The sequence below is a fragment of the Strongylocentrotus purpuratus genome, unplaced genomic scaffold (assembly GCF_000002235.5).
Source record: "Strongylocentrotus purpuratus isolate Spur 01 unplaced genomic scaffold, Spur_5.0 spur5_scaffold_9, whole genome shotgun sequence".
Classification (NCBI taxonomy): Eukaryota; Metazoa; Echinodermata; class Echinoidea; order Camarodonta; family Strongylocentrotidae; genus Strongylocentrotus; species Strongylocentrotus purpuratus.
Window position 1 is genome coordinate 1,352,411 of NW_022145615.1, and position 15,466 is coordinate 1,367,876.

Sequence of the window (15,466 nt, forward strand, 5' to 3'; positions counted from 1 at the left end):
AGTTGAACAGATCCATTATTTTGATAGTAGAAAGTTCTTTGAGTATGTACCTACTAATTAATTTGGTTTATTTCATTTTCTTTCTAATTTCTATTATGGAAATGAATGTACATTTATGCCCAGAATGCAGAACGAATAACAAAATGTTATTTTGTAACCAAAATATCAAATAAAAAGTAATTCAAAATATCTTATCTACAGATGGATTATGGAATTTGATTTATCTTAGAGATACATACAACTTAATTTGTTCTAAACTTCTGTATGTATGTATGTGTGTGTTACCTTCTGTAACTGTCTAACTCTTTCTCCCAATGAGTGTCTGTCTTTGCCTCTCCCCCCCTCTCTCTCTCTCTCTCTCTCTCTCTCTCTCTCTCTCATTCCTCGGTCTTCTAAATTGCTCTGCTTGACTGTATTTCTATATCTTCTTTATTCATTTAATCCTTATAATTATGCCCCCCCCTCTCTCTGTCTCACTCTGGCTCTTTTAATCGCCATACTCCCTGTTTAATCCCATCTTTATCCCTTTCTTTCACTTTGCCTTCCATCTCTCTTTCTTTCTTTCTTTCCCTCTCTATCTCACTACTTTACTCTATCCCTTCTCTCTCTCTCTCTCTCCCTGTCTCGCTCTCTCTTTCTCTCTATCTTTCTTTCCTTTTCTCTCTCTTTCTCTCCTCTTCTTTTTCTCTTAATCTCTCTCTGTCCCTCTCTCTATTTCTGTCTACTTCTTTTTCTCCCTAGATACACTCTACTCAACTTGTGTACAAAAGTGGATTCATTTGTGTAATCATATAAATGTTTTATTTGTCTTTTATAAAACCCAGCCGTACCTGACGGAAAATCACATAATTATTTACATATCATCAATCTACTCGATCACGAATAACATGAGTTCCAAGGATTTAACTTGTTCACGTGTGAGAGGTTGCAGTGGTAAAATAAAATTCCTCACAGACAATAAAAATAGTTTTTTAACCAGCCGTCTCAGACGGAATAATCGTATGAACATGAAGATATGTATCAAAACATTTAGAAGAATCGAACGATTAAAATATTTCTTATAATCTCATCATCGTAACATCTTACATAATAAAACACCTTTTATTTAACTGGCGCTCAGATCAAGGCACTGATTGAAAAGATGAGTGATAAGTTGTAATAAATATATCACATTATTCCTTTGATTTCAAGGCATAGGCCTAATCAACATAAAGCAAAGAGTATCCATACATTTTGTTCTACATAGATCTAATTCTGCCGTACCAGACGGTTTTCTTTGGTTCAAAGGAATACAACATTTTGGCATTGTTGTCAAAAGTTATTGCTAAGTATTTAGAAGATTTATCTCAACATCTTAAAGATCGGCAGCACACACTAGAATTACAAATACAAGAATCTAAAAATAGATATCGAACTTTGGCACTTCGTCTTCAATTTTCTCCATAACCGGTATAAAAGAATAAAAGTTTTGCCATTTCTTCGTATTTACAATTTGACCTTACAGTCATGATAGATGTTTGACAAGAGATGTTTCATATATGTTTTTACCAAGATGATATTTTTGGCTAACAGCACCGACGGTTTTACAGATCGATAGCACGGTAGTCTGCTCTGAAGCCTCCATCATTAACAGACCCATCAGTTTTCAGCGTTAGTTCCATCCTGTTACCAACTGACACCACAGAAGCGGCTGGATACTCACTTCCACACATCCTAGAGAGAGAGAGGAAAAAGGGAAAGTAAAGAAAGAAAATTGGTAAGTATTCAAGGTGGATTTACGGGTTGTCGATACAACGAATGCACATCAATAATTATGTTAAAAACACTAGCAATAATACGCGCTCTAAACAATGATTTCAACTCTGTTATAAAGGTCAGTCTGGCGACTAGAATTGCAACTTCAATCACTTATTCTTAAAATGAAGTTTTATGAAAGCAAGTTTAACTAGCTTCTGAAATACATTTCAATACTTCAAGCACATATTAAATTTGATGGATTAAAGAACTACCAGGAAGCAAACTTACTTCATAGGAACTTTGACACCATCTCCGAGATCGATGTCCAGTGCGTCCCAACAACACGTACTCTGATTCTCCAGTGAGAAGTCTATGAATGTCAACTCAACTCGACGATCAGCCTCCACTTCGATCACGTAAACACATTGTAGGTTATCATCGTAATTGTTTGGATAGTTTGGTGATGCTAATGAACCCTGGTTCTCAACAAAGTTTCCTCCACATGTCCCGATGACTGGAGGATTGGTAGTTGGAGGATTGGTAGTTGGTGGAGTGGTAGTTGGAGGAGTGGTAGTTGGTATCTCAGTGGTAGAACCACCCTGGATGACGTAAGTAGCTCTGAAACCACGCCCAGTGACGCTGTAATCAGATGTGAAAGAAACCAACATCTGGTTGCTACTAGAGATCTGGACAGAGGGTATTGTGTTACCACAGAACTTCTCTCCGATACTGTTGATGTCGTCTGTGCGTACTTCGACGGCATCGTACCTACAGAGATTCTCGTTTTCGATGTCCATGTCTACGAATGTCAGCTCGATCGAGCTTCCTGGAGCTCCCTGTTTGGATGATAAAGGAGAAAAATGTTTATCAAATTTCGAAATAATTTCATTACATTATTTTGTCCTTCTACAGGTAGCATATAGACGTACATCTGCCAGAGCTTTTCTCCAAAGAGAATGAAAACCTTTATACTTAAAGTAAAGTACTTTATTAGTTTGTGTATTTTTTTAATACTCAATATCCTTGTGTTAAAGATAGGATGTTATTAGTTTGGTTATCTTGAATCACTTAAATCTGAAGCAATAGACAAATTGAAACAAAAACTCACCTCAATGAGGTACATGCATTCTTGATCGTTGTCATAGTTACTGGGGTAGTTTGGTGACGTAATCTGTCCCTGTGTATCAGTCAACCTTTGGATACATGGTGGTGTGGTGGTAGGTCCACTACCATCTTGACACAAGTCACCGTTGTAACCTGGAGGACAAACGCAGTTACAATCTCCATCATGGTATCCACCGTTCTGACATTGCTCTGTGGTCGAACACTCATTGTCGCACTCGTAGATGAGGTTGGCTAGTGTGATGTCGGCAGTACTAAGACCCTCTCGGTTACCAAGGAGATGCATTTGAAGAGGATCAATGGTGGTGATAGTTGGTTGACCGTTTACTGAGAATCCCTGTAGAAGAAAATCAAGAATCAGACGTTACCAATGAGATTAGGTGAAAAAATGAAAACATTGAAAGATGCTATACTGTTATGAATTTAAGTTACCGGTATGTCAGCCAAATTGGCCAAAATTCTGGGCCGTTTAGTATGGATATTTCACTATGGACGTGATGCTGTATATTTGTGAATGTGCTCATTAATACTTAATATCTGTAAATATCGAAATTCACACAATCATTAAAGATCGATCAAATATAATGTCTTACATGTGATCCGTAGTGCATGACGGAGCCGACATCGTACTCGACGTTGCGTGTCGTGACTTCGTTCCAGTCATACTTTTCGAAGTTGCCTTCACGGCCGGATTGGATGTTTTCAAAGTGGACATTGACGTATTCGTCTCTGTCTGGTCGAGATTGCTCGTGATGGAACCCGATGGCATGTCCGATCTCATGAGCAACAATGCCAAGCTGTTATAAAAGAGAAAAGGAACAATTGTGTTATAATGTTGCAGATACTACGAAAAATTGTATATAAACGCTTATATTTTACATTTCGAAAAAGGCAAACATATCAAACTAAACAATTCTAATTTTATCTAAGAGTATCCTAGACCGATTCCTTTTTGTATTATTTGTTTTTGTTATGAATATATATTCTATCTTCCTTTCTCTCTCCTTGTCTCGTTCTCAATATCGATCTATTTCTCCCTATATTTTCTTATGAAGATATTTTCAAGTGGAATTTACATTTTCGAGAATAACAAAAGTATGATAAGTTGCAAAAGGACTTACGTATTCACATCCTGAACCGATGGAGATCTGTTGTTCACCATTGAAGACCCTTCCTACATAGGACCAGCAACCACCACCCTTGATGAAAGAAAGATAGGTGTTATGACCTAGCTGACTAGCATGTGATGAAGTTCGTGGTTCGAATCTCAGGCAGGTATGCTGCTCCCAGTGGTCCATGGCTGCACGAATCACCGTAGCATCACCACCTAATTAAATGAAAATAAAGACCAGTAAATAAAATATTAGTGACGAAAAAACCCGAGATCAACCAATGCCGATTTACAATACGCCTTTTATACATTTTACATCTAGTATCATACATGCAATATTCATATATTTTGTTGTTACGTGCTGATAATACTAGAATAGACTTAACGAAATGTCCATAATCGATAGGCTTCGTATGTTGCAAATTATTCCCGCACTGTAGTTTTATTGAATGCTAGATTAAGGATAAGGTGTTTCCAGGACTTACTTGAAGATGGTGAGATTTCATAAGGAACGATGTTGGAGGTCCAACGAGCATTCTCATTGATGACAGCTTTTCTCTTCTTACGACCAGCCTTCTGATCATCGATGGCCATCTCGATTTGTCTCAGCTGATCATCTGTTAACATCATGTCTCCTTGGAAGGCTCCAGGAGTCGGATCCTCGTCTAGGGGCTCCTGGTGTTGGACGACGCTGTCATGGGGTTTCTTTGGTGGTGGTGGCTCCTGGTACGAAAAACAGAATAAAAATGTAAATATATAAACAATGAAAGAATTATATAGTTTCAAATCACATCTAGTATTAAATTACGGATTCATTATAAAAAAGATGAACGATTTTTCACTGTCAAGATTTGAAGACAATGCCAAAAATATTTGATATATTAGCACACATAATGATAGATAGTTTAGAAAGGCACAGAAAGTAAGAGACACGGACAAAATCTGGAAGGATTTAGGAAACCGCTCTTCATCTACTATCATTGATATGTATCAAGAGGACGCCAGAGTTCTGATTATAGGTCCCTGTTTGATAATTATAAAGATAGAATATAAAAACAGTTCTTACCGTTGGTTCTTCTTTTCCTTCTTTGGCATCTCGAGCCATTCTCTTCAGCAGACTATCGCTCTGTAGTGGCAGCCCGAGAAGTCCCGGGGCCAGTAGGGCTACAAACACTAGTACCAATCCGGTTTTCATGATGACAGTGATGTTCGCGGTACTCTTCTCTATCTGGCAGTCTTTAAATTTATTTCTTTGAGATAATGATTGTTGCCTTCTCCTTGTGAACTGGTTGAACGAAAATTTCTTCTTCGTCTTCTGTTTCTTGGTCTTCTGGTTCGATGTGCTGGCGTTGGTTTGATGTGGTCTTCCAATGCTTTTGGAGTAATCTGAAGAAGTTTTGTCAAAGCTGCCATATTTATACCTTCTTCAAGACCCATTTTCGATCGATCTGCATCGGAGTGACGTCTTTCTGGACAAAGTAAGATATACGTATAGGCCCATTCAAGCTTTTTAATGCCTCCCTATTCTTCTTTTCTTTGCTGATAACGCAACGATGTGCGGGCGTCTTGTGATGTGCTCGAACGGTTTTGGTGCCTCCGCTGACCCTTCCCCAAACCGAGGACAACAAAAGATTCGCATCTCGGATCGTGAATAGTTTTTCGGAACTCTTTCGCTTTATTCCATTGATGACGTACCGTATACGTCAGTTCATGTATGTTTACGTAATCTGTAATGAGGGTATTTCCCACATGGAATTGCTGTGCTATTCAATCGAGTTTGATCTGCGCATCTTGTGGTATCGTCCTTTTCAAATGCTCCTTATTGCCGTCATTCGCGTTTATACGTTAATCCCCGTACTGTTATCACTACGTTGTGATGATTCAACGGAATTACTTCAATATACCTTTGAAATACGCAGCCTCGCCAGCCTGTTTGGACAATTATATAGTGGTCTTTTACGTAAAAGTCCTGTTCGAAAGAAACTAGATAAAGAATATTGTCAACTTACGACGTCAATCGATTTTAGCATTAACTTTAATTCTTTTGTATTTATTGTTATTATTAAAATACCCTTTCCTGGTGGAATCTTTTTATTGTTTAAACACCCTAAGAGTTTTTACCTCGGCGAATGTGGAAAAAAAGCCCGAAGGGTACAACTACAAAATGTTTCAGAAGCATCTTTGAGCACACGTTTGGCGCCAAAGTATTTTTTCTGTTGATCACATATTATGGATCGTCGGTTTTGTTCTGCGGAATGTTGTAGGATGTCATCCTGACAAATATCCATCTTTCGTCAAACTTAACATAATAATATGAACAATTATGACGACTTACAAACATGAAATATCATTTTAAAAATCGAATTTGGGCGGTTTATTGCATATATACGAATGATAATGACAGGTCGCAGTAACGTTTTACCGTGATGGGTGAGAACATTGAATGCTCTAGAAAGGTGATTTAAACTATGGGATTGTCTTTATTTCGTCCTTTCTTTCTTTCTTTCTTTCTTTCTGCATGTCTTCCTCTCTTTCCTTTTTCTTCCTTCCTTTCTTTCTTTCTGTTTTCCTTCTAAGTCCATCTTTCATTTTTTTTTTCTTGGATAATTCATCATGATCTAAACGATCCTCTCTTTAAAAAATAATAAATATCCTGAAGTAACTGTCGAAGAAAATCACGTAATGGATTTCAAGATTTTCTTTCAATTTCGATTTGACTATCAATCTCTAGAATGGGGAATGAGTAAACGACATGTGATCTTTTACTCTGGCACTAGAAATAGTTGTACTCAGCAATTATCCCATCAATACTTTAGTATTGATAGTATGGTATGAAATCACGATGCACTACAATCTTTTGCTTAGGATCATATAATGTAGTAAGTGACCTAATAAGTGGGATTTGTGAGTCTTAGAGCATTATGGTCAACTTAGAGATATAGAGGAAAAGGTATCATTCAAGACTGAGATAAGCAGTTTTTGTATTAAACTCTACGTGTGTGATATTAACCATCTTTAAAGATGGGTCATGAATAAGAGATCCGAAGTTTTTGGAAATCCTGAAAGGCCGCGATCTCTGGCAAGTGTAGCATGGACAGCGAGTGACCCTCTTTTTTTTCTGCAAATGGGGGTCGCCTTTACCTTGATACACCGATCTTTATACATTTATGGTCATATTAAAGAATTGAAGGTTGATACAAATTGATGGCGGTGATGTGATGATGATGATAATAGTGGTGGTGGTGGTGGTGGTGGTGGTGGTGGTGGTGGTGGTGGTGGTGGTGGTGGTGGTGGTGGTTTCGGTGGTGGTGGTAGGGATGGAAGCTTACCCTTTCAAATTTTCAGTTCAGTTCAGTTTCAGTTTATTTTCATATTTCTTACATGTTGTATAGTACATCATTACATATAGCATGTTACATTTTGAACTCATAAATAAGCTGCCAGCTTTCATGAGATATTCTAATCGTTACGGAATGACGTTTTTTCATATTGAAAGAACAATATCATGAACATCGCAGTAGATATCTACAAATTAATGGTCCAATACATAAAATAATATGAGATAATTTCGCAACTGTTGAGGTTCCTAGTATATACTCATTAAAAATTTATTAGATATTTAATAATTTTTTTCAAATGTGGTATTGTCGAGGGAAACCAAACGAAACAAATATTTGTTAAAAAGTTAAAAATCATCTTTTTTATTCAGGAAAAACTAACATAGTGAATGACTCATACAACATGCTTTATACTAATCTCGTCGTGACCTCCGCCATTGCGAAAGAACATGTATACATGCAAGACTCCGGGGCAATAGACAAACATGCAATGTAACAATTACATAAGATTTTGCCCAAACAGACACCCTTTCGTCTGCCCAATTGTTCAATCAGTCTTTGTAACGCAAACCCACTGAACTCTATACTACCAGGTCCGTGCGCAAACCTCCCTGGTCCAGTAATAGCTTTAGGGGTAAGACGTTTCCATATAAGGGTATGGAAGTTGTTCACTGGACACGATCTGGAAAATAGCCAGCCCAAATCATGTCAAACAGTAGCCTTTGTTGTTGTTAGCCTTTGTTGTGTTATTAGCAGTGGCGTAATGAGCAAATGCTTTTGAGGGTCAGAACAAAATCCGCATCACCACCAAGTAGCATAATGCAGGGGTAGCGGAGCGTCTTCTTAAGTAGGAGCGGGGCATCAACAAAAAGGGCACTTTCTGGAAAAAGGGGCACCTACATGAAAAAAAAACATTCACCACTTTTAGACATACCCGTACATCGTCATGATTGTGATTACACTGCCAGGGATGCCATCAGTATTTGTTTCTCTCTTGACGTGGAACAAGATATTGCTTAAGCAACATACTTTGCATTTGGGTGTGATGGTCTGAATATACATTTTCTGCCGAGCGATTGTGAGGTCCCAGTGCAAAAAATTACATCTCATAAAAATTTTTTAAAAAAACAACCATGATGACTATTCAAGGGATAGTTGCGCTCTGTTGCAGAGGGTGCTACACAAAATATTTTTTTGTGAGATAACGAAAAACTGAGTATCAAATTTGAAAGAACATACAATTCAAGTTAAATTACAAAATCATCTTCATAACAATTTCAGGTCCTAAAAGAGCACTAGAAACGTCATAAACAAGAATAAGAGCAATAATCGGAATGATTGAAGTTAGATATACTTATGTCGGTACATTAAAATCGTTTATACTGGCTTTGTATATTAAGTCCATGATATCAAATTAAAATTAAATGGGACAGCTAATATGAGCAAAGAATCAACATATATGAGGGTCTATGGTAATGATAACATTTCTTAAAAATATGTATAGGAGAGAGAGAGAGAGAGAGAAGGAGAGAGAGGGAGAGAGAGAGAGAAAAAAGAGAGAGAGCGTAGTATAAATTGGTATTTAGTTAAATAGTTAAATCTATTAATATAATGCTGCATGTAGTAGAAATTAATAAATTGCTCAGCTTGACTGTATTTCTATTTCTTCTTTATTCATATAATCCCCCTATCCTATCTATCTGATCCCCCTCTCTCTGTCTCACTCTGGCTCTTTTAATCGCCATACTCCCTTTTTATTCCCATCTTTATCTCTGTCTTTCACTTTCTCTTCCTTCTCTCTTTCTTTCCCTCTCTATCTCACTATCTAGTTACTTTACTCTATCCCTTCTCTCTCTCTCTCTCTCTCTCTCTCTCTCTTTCTCTCTCTTTCTCTATCTTTTTCTCATTTTCTCTCTCTCTCTCTCTCTATCTTTTTCTCCTCTTCTCTCTTTCTTTATCTCTCTCTCTCTGTCTCTCTCTATTTCCGTCTACTTCTTTTTCTCCTTTTCTATATACTCCTCTCATGTTTACCCCTAGATACAAACTATTCAACTTGTGTACAAAAGTGGATTCATTTGTGTAATCATATAAATGTTTTATTTGTCTTTTATAAAACCCAGCCGTACCTGACGGAAAATCACATAATTATTTACATATCATCAACCTATGTGAAAGGTTGCAGTGGTCAAATACAATTCCTCACAGACAATATAAATTGTTTTTTTAACCAGCCGTCTCAGACGGAATAATCATATAAACATGAAGATATGTATCAAAACATTTAGAAGAATCGAAAGATTAAAATATTTCTTATAAACTCATCATCGTAACATCTTACATAATAAAACAACTTTTATTTAACTGGCGTTCAGATCAAGGCACTGATCGAAAAGATGAGTGATAAGTTGTAATAAATATATCACATTTTCCCTTTGTTTTCGAGGCATAGGCCCAATCAACATAAAGCAAAGAGTATCAAGAAATTTTGTTCTACATAGATCTTATTTTGCCGTACCAGACGGTTTCTTTGGTTCAAAGGAATAACACATTTTGGCATTTTTGTAAAAAGTTATTGCTTAATATTTAGAAATATTATTTCAACATCTTAAAATATGGCAGCAGTTTTGCCATTTCTTCGTATTTACAATTTGACCTTACAGTCATGATAGATGTGTGACAAGAGATGTTTCATATACGTTTTTACCAAGATATTTTTGGCTAACGATATCGACGGTTTTACAGATCGATAGCACGGTAGTCTGCTCTGAAGCCTCTATCATTAACAGACACATCAGTTTTCAGCGTTAGTTCCATCCTGTTACCGATTGACACCAAAGAAGCGGCTGGATACTCACTTCCACACATCCTAGAGAAAGAGGAAATAAAGAGAAAGAAAAGAAAGAAAAGAAAGAAAATTGGTAAGCATTTCAGTTGGATTTACAAGTTGTCTATACAACAAATGCACATTAATACATATATTCAAAACACTAGCAATAAATTTTACGTGCTCTAAACAATGATATCAACTATGTTTTATGGATGAGTCTGGCGACTAGAATTGCAACTTAAATCTGTTATTCTTTAAATGAAATATAAAGTTTAATAAAAGACATGTTTTACTAGCTTCTGAAATACATTTTTATACTTGAAGCAAATTTCCCTTTAAGTGGATTAAAGAAGTATCAGGAAGCAAACTTACTTCATAGGAACTCTGACACCATCTCCGAGATCGATGTCCAGTGCGTCCCAACGACAAGTATTCTGATTCTCCAGTGAGAAGTCTGCGAATGTCAACTCAACTCGACGATCAGCCTCCACTTCGATCACGTAGACACATTGTAGGTTATCATCGTAATTGTTTGGATAGTTTGGTGATGCTAATGAACCCTGGTTGTCAACAAAGTTTCCTCCACATGTCCCGATGACTGGAGGATTGGTAGTTGGAGGAGAGGTAGTTGGTATCTCAGTGGTAGAACCACCCTGGATGACGTAAGTAGCTCTGAAACCACGCCCAGTGACGCTGTAATCAGATGTGAAAGAAACCAACATCTGGTTGCTGCTAGAGATCTGGACAGGGGGTATTGTGTTACCACAGAAGATCTCTCCGATACTGTTGATGTCGTCTGTGCGTACCTCGACGGCATCGTACCTACAGAGATTCTCGTTTTCGATGTCCATGTCTACGAATGTCAGCTCGATCGAGCTTCCTGGAGCTCCCTGTTTGGATGATAAAGGAGAAAAATGTTGACCAAATTTAGAAATCATTTTATGACACATTTGTCCTTCTACTCGTAGTAAATTGACGTACATCTGCCAAACGTTTATTCCGAAGAAAGATTAGATCCTTTATATTGATAAGTAAAGGGCTTCATTTTTTTGTAGAAATAATTTGTTTAAACTCGATAGCATTGTGCTGTAGATAGGATGTTATTGGTTTGATTATCTTGAATCACTTGAATCTAAAGCAGTTGACAAATTGAAACCCAAACTCACCTCAATGAGGTACATGCATTCTTGATCGTTGTCATAGTTACTGGGGTAGTTTGGTGACGTAATCTCTCCCTGTGTATCAGTCAATCTTTGGATACATGGTGGAGTGGTTGTAGGTCCACTACCATCCTGACACAAGTCACCGCTGTAACCTGGAGGACACACGCAGTTACAGTCGCTATCATGGTATCCACCGTTCTGACATTGCTCCGTGGTCGAACATTCATTGTCACACTCGTAGATGAGGTTGGCTAGTGTGATGTCGGCAGTACTAAGACCCTCTCGGTTACCAAGGAGATGCATTTGAAGAGGATCAATGGTGGTGATAGTTGGTTGACCGTTCACTGAGAATCCCTATAGAAGATAATCAAGAATCACACGTTACCAATGTGATCAAGTGATACTGTGAAGATGAATTTACTGGAACAAATATGACAAAACATGACAATACTTACGAATTAGTAGTCGGTATATAAATCAGTCCATTGGGAACAAATCTGGACTGGTTCAATGTGTATACTTTAATATGGATGTAATGCTGTCCAGAATAACTCGTAAGAATTTGCCAAAAGCGTTAATCCATGATATGATATCAATATTTATGTCTCAGCTGATTAATCGTTGATTGATCTTAGTCAAAGTTAAATGTCTTACATGTGATCCGTAGTGCATGACGGAACCGACATCGTACTCGACGTTGCGTGTCGTGACTTCGTTCCAGTCATACTTTTCGAATTGGCCTTCAAGTCCGGATTGGATGTTTTCAAAGTGGACATTGATGAAGTCGTCTCTGTCTGGTCGAGATTGCTCGTGATGGAACCCGATGGCGTGTCCGATCTCATGAGCAACAATACCGAGCTGTTATTAAAGAGAACAAAAGAGAAACAATGTTATAATGTTGCATGTCTTAATACGATGTATAGGTCAGATACTACACAAATGGTATATCAACGCTTATATTTTACATTTCGAAATAAGCAAATATAAGAGTCTCATTGACTGATACCTTTCTGTATTCTTGTTTTGTTTTTATCTATTCCTTCATCCTTTCTTTGATTGTCGCGTTTGTATGTCGATCTCTTTCTCCTTATTTCTCTTATAAAGCTATTTTCAAGCGGAATTTACATTTTCAAGAATAACAAAAATATGATAAATTTCCAAAGGACTTACGTATTCACATCCTGAACCGATGGAGATCTGTTGTTCACCATTGAAGACCTTCCCTACATAGGACCAGCAACCACCACCCTTGATGAAAGAAAGATAGGTGTTATGACCTAGCTGACTAGCATGTGATGAAGTTCGTGGTTCGAATCTCAGACAGGTATGCTGCTCCCAGTGGTCCATAGCTGCACGAATCACCGTAGCATCACCACCTAATTAAATGAAAATAAAGACCAGTAAATAAAATATTAGTGACGAAAAAACCCGAGATCAACCAATGCCGATTTACAATACGCCTTTTATACATTTTACATCTAGTATCATACATGCAATATTCATATATTGTGTTGTTACGTGCTGATAAAACTAGAATAGACGAAAAAACGAAATGTCCATAATCGATATGCTTCGTATGTTGCATATTATTCTCGCACTGTAGTTTTATTGAATGCTAGATTAAGGATAAGGTGTTTCCAGGACTTACTTGAAGATGGTGAGATTTCATAAGGAACGATGTTGGAGGTCCAACGAGCATTCTCATTGATGGCAGCTTTTCTCTTCTTACGACCAGCCTTCTGATCATCGATGGCCATCTCGATTTGTCTCAGCTGATCATCTGTTAACATCATGTCTCCTTGGAAGGCTCCAGGAGTCGGATCCTCGTCTAGGGGTTCCTGGTGTTGGACGACGCTGTCCTGGGGTTTCTTTGGTGGTGGTGGCTCCTGCAAGAGAAAATAATTAATTTGTTATGTTAATACTGGTAAATTATTACAATTGTGGCTACTTGACTTTATTATATTTTATAGTTTTTTTTACGTTCAGGTGAGAGGAAAAGTCGGCAAATTTAAAAAAAAAAAGAAGTAACAAAAGAAATACAACAATTAAATTAAAATGTTAATCGACAGACCAAGATAACTGAAAACGTAAGCTGGCTCCGCAGAAGACAACTCCGTTATAACTCAAGTATCCCCCTTCCCCTCTCCCTTTTATTGTATGAAACAGACTGACGTCCATGTAGGGATCCTAGTACATACGCCATTAAGAACTTTGCTCACTTTGAGTACCCAAACATTTAATAAAAATCCAACTAGATTGTCAAGAAGAAATTTAAAAGTAAAAATTGAATATATTGAGTCTGATGCTCAAACTCAAATGGAACTTACCTGTGGGTCTTCCTTCTGAAGACCTGTTGGAGCAGCAAAGATGCCTTGCGCTATAACAGCGAAGACAGTCAGTAAAAGTAAGAATTTCATCTTGATGAGTTATAGAGATGGGTAGAAGCACTAGGTTGGTAGACTTATAATACGTTGAGTAGTTGATTTCTTGAAGTATGTTCAAGCTTTTGATGCCGTTTTCTTTTCTAGTTTCTCGCGTCTTGTTTGTCAATCTCCTTCGCTCTCAGTCAGTTGTCTTCTATCTCTGCCTAACTTCTCTTGGTAGAATCTTGGTCTGTTTATGATTAGCCTGGACATCTCTCCTCCTATTTATCCCCTCCCAGTCCGGTGCAGTCCCTATTCCTGGACCACTCTTGCGTACCTCGAACAAAGCCGATCCTACCCCGTCATCAGACGCCATTGTCATCAAAGGATTACGTGTACGTGTCGACGTCTTCCAAGAAGGACCCAGTGCGTCAAAAGTTCTGACAAAGAAAATCGAAGAACTCGTAAAGTTCGTCAATGTGTTTACGTATATGTGATGAAGTTAGAATGCTTGAGTGCCCTGGTCAAAATAACTACATATATTAGGAAAGTTTCTAAGTAGTCTACGTATGAAATCGTTTTTGATCTATTCCATATACTATTGCTTTGAGGATATTGCTTTGAGGATATTGAGTACATTCGTATCAGTTATGATTTCGTGTAATTTATTATTATCATCACGAAATTGAATAATGACAACCGCATTGATTAAGGTCTTCAGGTTGCAATGGGGTTCACAGTTTGGTATTAAGAAGGAATACTACTAGAGCAAATTTAGTTAACAAATCCTTGAGGTTTATATATCGTTCGGTGAATTTTGAACCTAGAAATGATTGAGCTGGGTAGTTCGTTCACAATTCTAATTTTTACAAATGTTTATTGTGCACTCTTGTGGTCAGGTTTTCGAGAGAGTAACACAGCATTTGAAATGAACAAAAAATCGACCTTATCATAACGGGTCTATTTTCCAAAGAATATAAGGAGGGTCCAAACATTACGTAATGGGGTACTTTTGTCTACTATCGATTAGTGTTGTATACCTATTTCCAAGACCAGAAGGTCATTGGGTCGAGACAAAACTGTGACGTACTGTCGGCGAAGTATAACGATTTCTAGTCACCTTATATGGATGCAGCATTGAATTCCGGGAAGGAATGAAGGGTCCTGATGACATATATTTCGTTTCCATGCTTAGAAATAGTTTGTGTATGATTTTACCTACCAGTAATTAAAGAAAATTACCATGCAATTACGTAGTGAATTTACAGGGTCATTTATGTTTATCTTTCAACATAATTACAGAAATGCTATCACCAAAAAAAAGAGAATGTTAGGTTTCTGAGAACAAGTGAATTAAGAAGTCTTGATGTTATCCTATTTTTATCCGTAGAAAAGATTTTACCGAATAAAAAATAACTAGTGAATCTACGTGTTGTTTATGTTTATTTTCCACCACATAAATATTATAGCTTACAAAGAGAATCATAATTGGCGTAATGTCGGCAAGACATTTTCTATAATCAACTTACGTTAGATATATAATTTGTTCGAATTCTGTGTCTTGATGTATGCTATCTTCCAACTACAAAAATGATTTTGCTATCAAAAGAATAATATGACTTAGCGTTCGCAAAATATAACAATATCTAGTAAAACTTACTTTGTAAACTGACTTTGTTTGAGTTTGAGTTTGAGTTTATTAACAACAAAAATAATAATAAGTAAAACATAATGTATCAAGCATGATTACATAAAATATAACGATATAACACAAGATCGATAACATAACACATAAATAATATTGT

General features: G+C 37.1%; 2 protein-coding genes and 1 long non-coding RNA gene across 3 annotated transcripts; 1 reads left to right on the forward strand and 2 right to left on the reverse strand.

The window, feature by feature from the left end:
* Positions 1-774: 774 nt before the first annotated feature.
* Positions 775-5,400, reverse strand: LOC593453 (blastula protease 10). The gene is made up of 7 exons (XM_792926.5): positions 5,037-5,400; positions 4,456-4,693; positions 3,981-4,186; positions 3,453-3,656; positions 2,846-3,196; positions 2,026-2,573; positions 775-1,713 (listed from the first exon to the last, which is right to left on the reverse strand). The coding sequence occupies exons 1-7, from the start codon at positions 5,163-5,165 to the stop codon at positions 1,584-1,586; spliced, it is 1,806 nt and encodes a 601-aa protein (XP_798019.4). The 5' UTR covers positions 5,166-5,400; the 3' UTR covers positions 775-1,583.
* Positions 2,192-10,946, forward strand: LOC115920704. The gene is made up of 2 exons (XR_004062474.1): positions 2,192-2,277; positions 10,760-10,946. It is a non-coding gene; the product is annotated as an uncharacterized LOC115920704 (long non-coding RNA).
* Positions 9,937-13,907, reverse strand: LOC593467 (protein SpAN). Its single transcript, XM_792940.5, has 7 exons — positions 13,626-13,907; positions 12,947-13,184; positions 12,469-12,674; positions 11,953-12,156; positions 11,302-11,652; positions 10,508-11,025; positions 9,937-10,174 (listed from the first exon to the last, which is right to left on the reverse strand). The coding sequence occupies exons 1-7, from the start codon at positions 13,713-13,715 to the stop codon at positions 10,045-10,047; spliced, it is 1,737 nt and encodes a 578-aa protein (XP_798033.2). The 5' UTR covers positions 13,716-13,907; the 3' UTR covers positions 9,937-10,044.
* Positions 13,908-15,466: the final 1,559 nt, after the last annotated feature.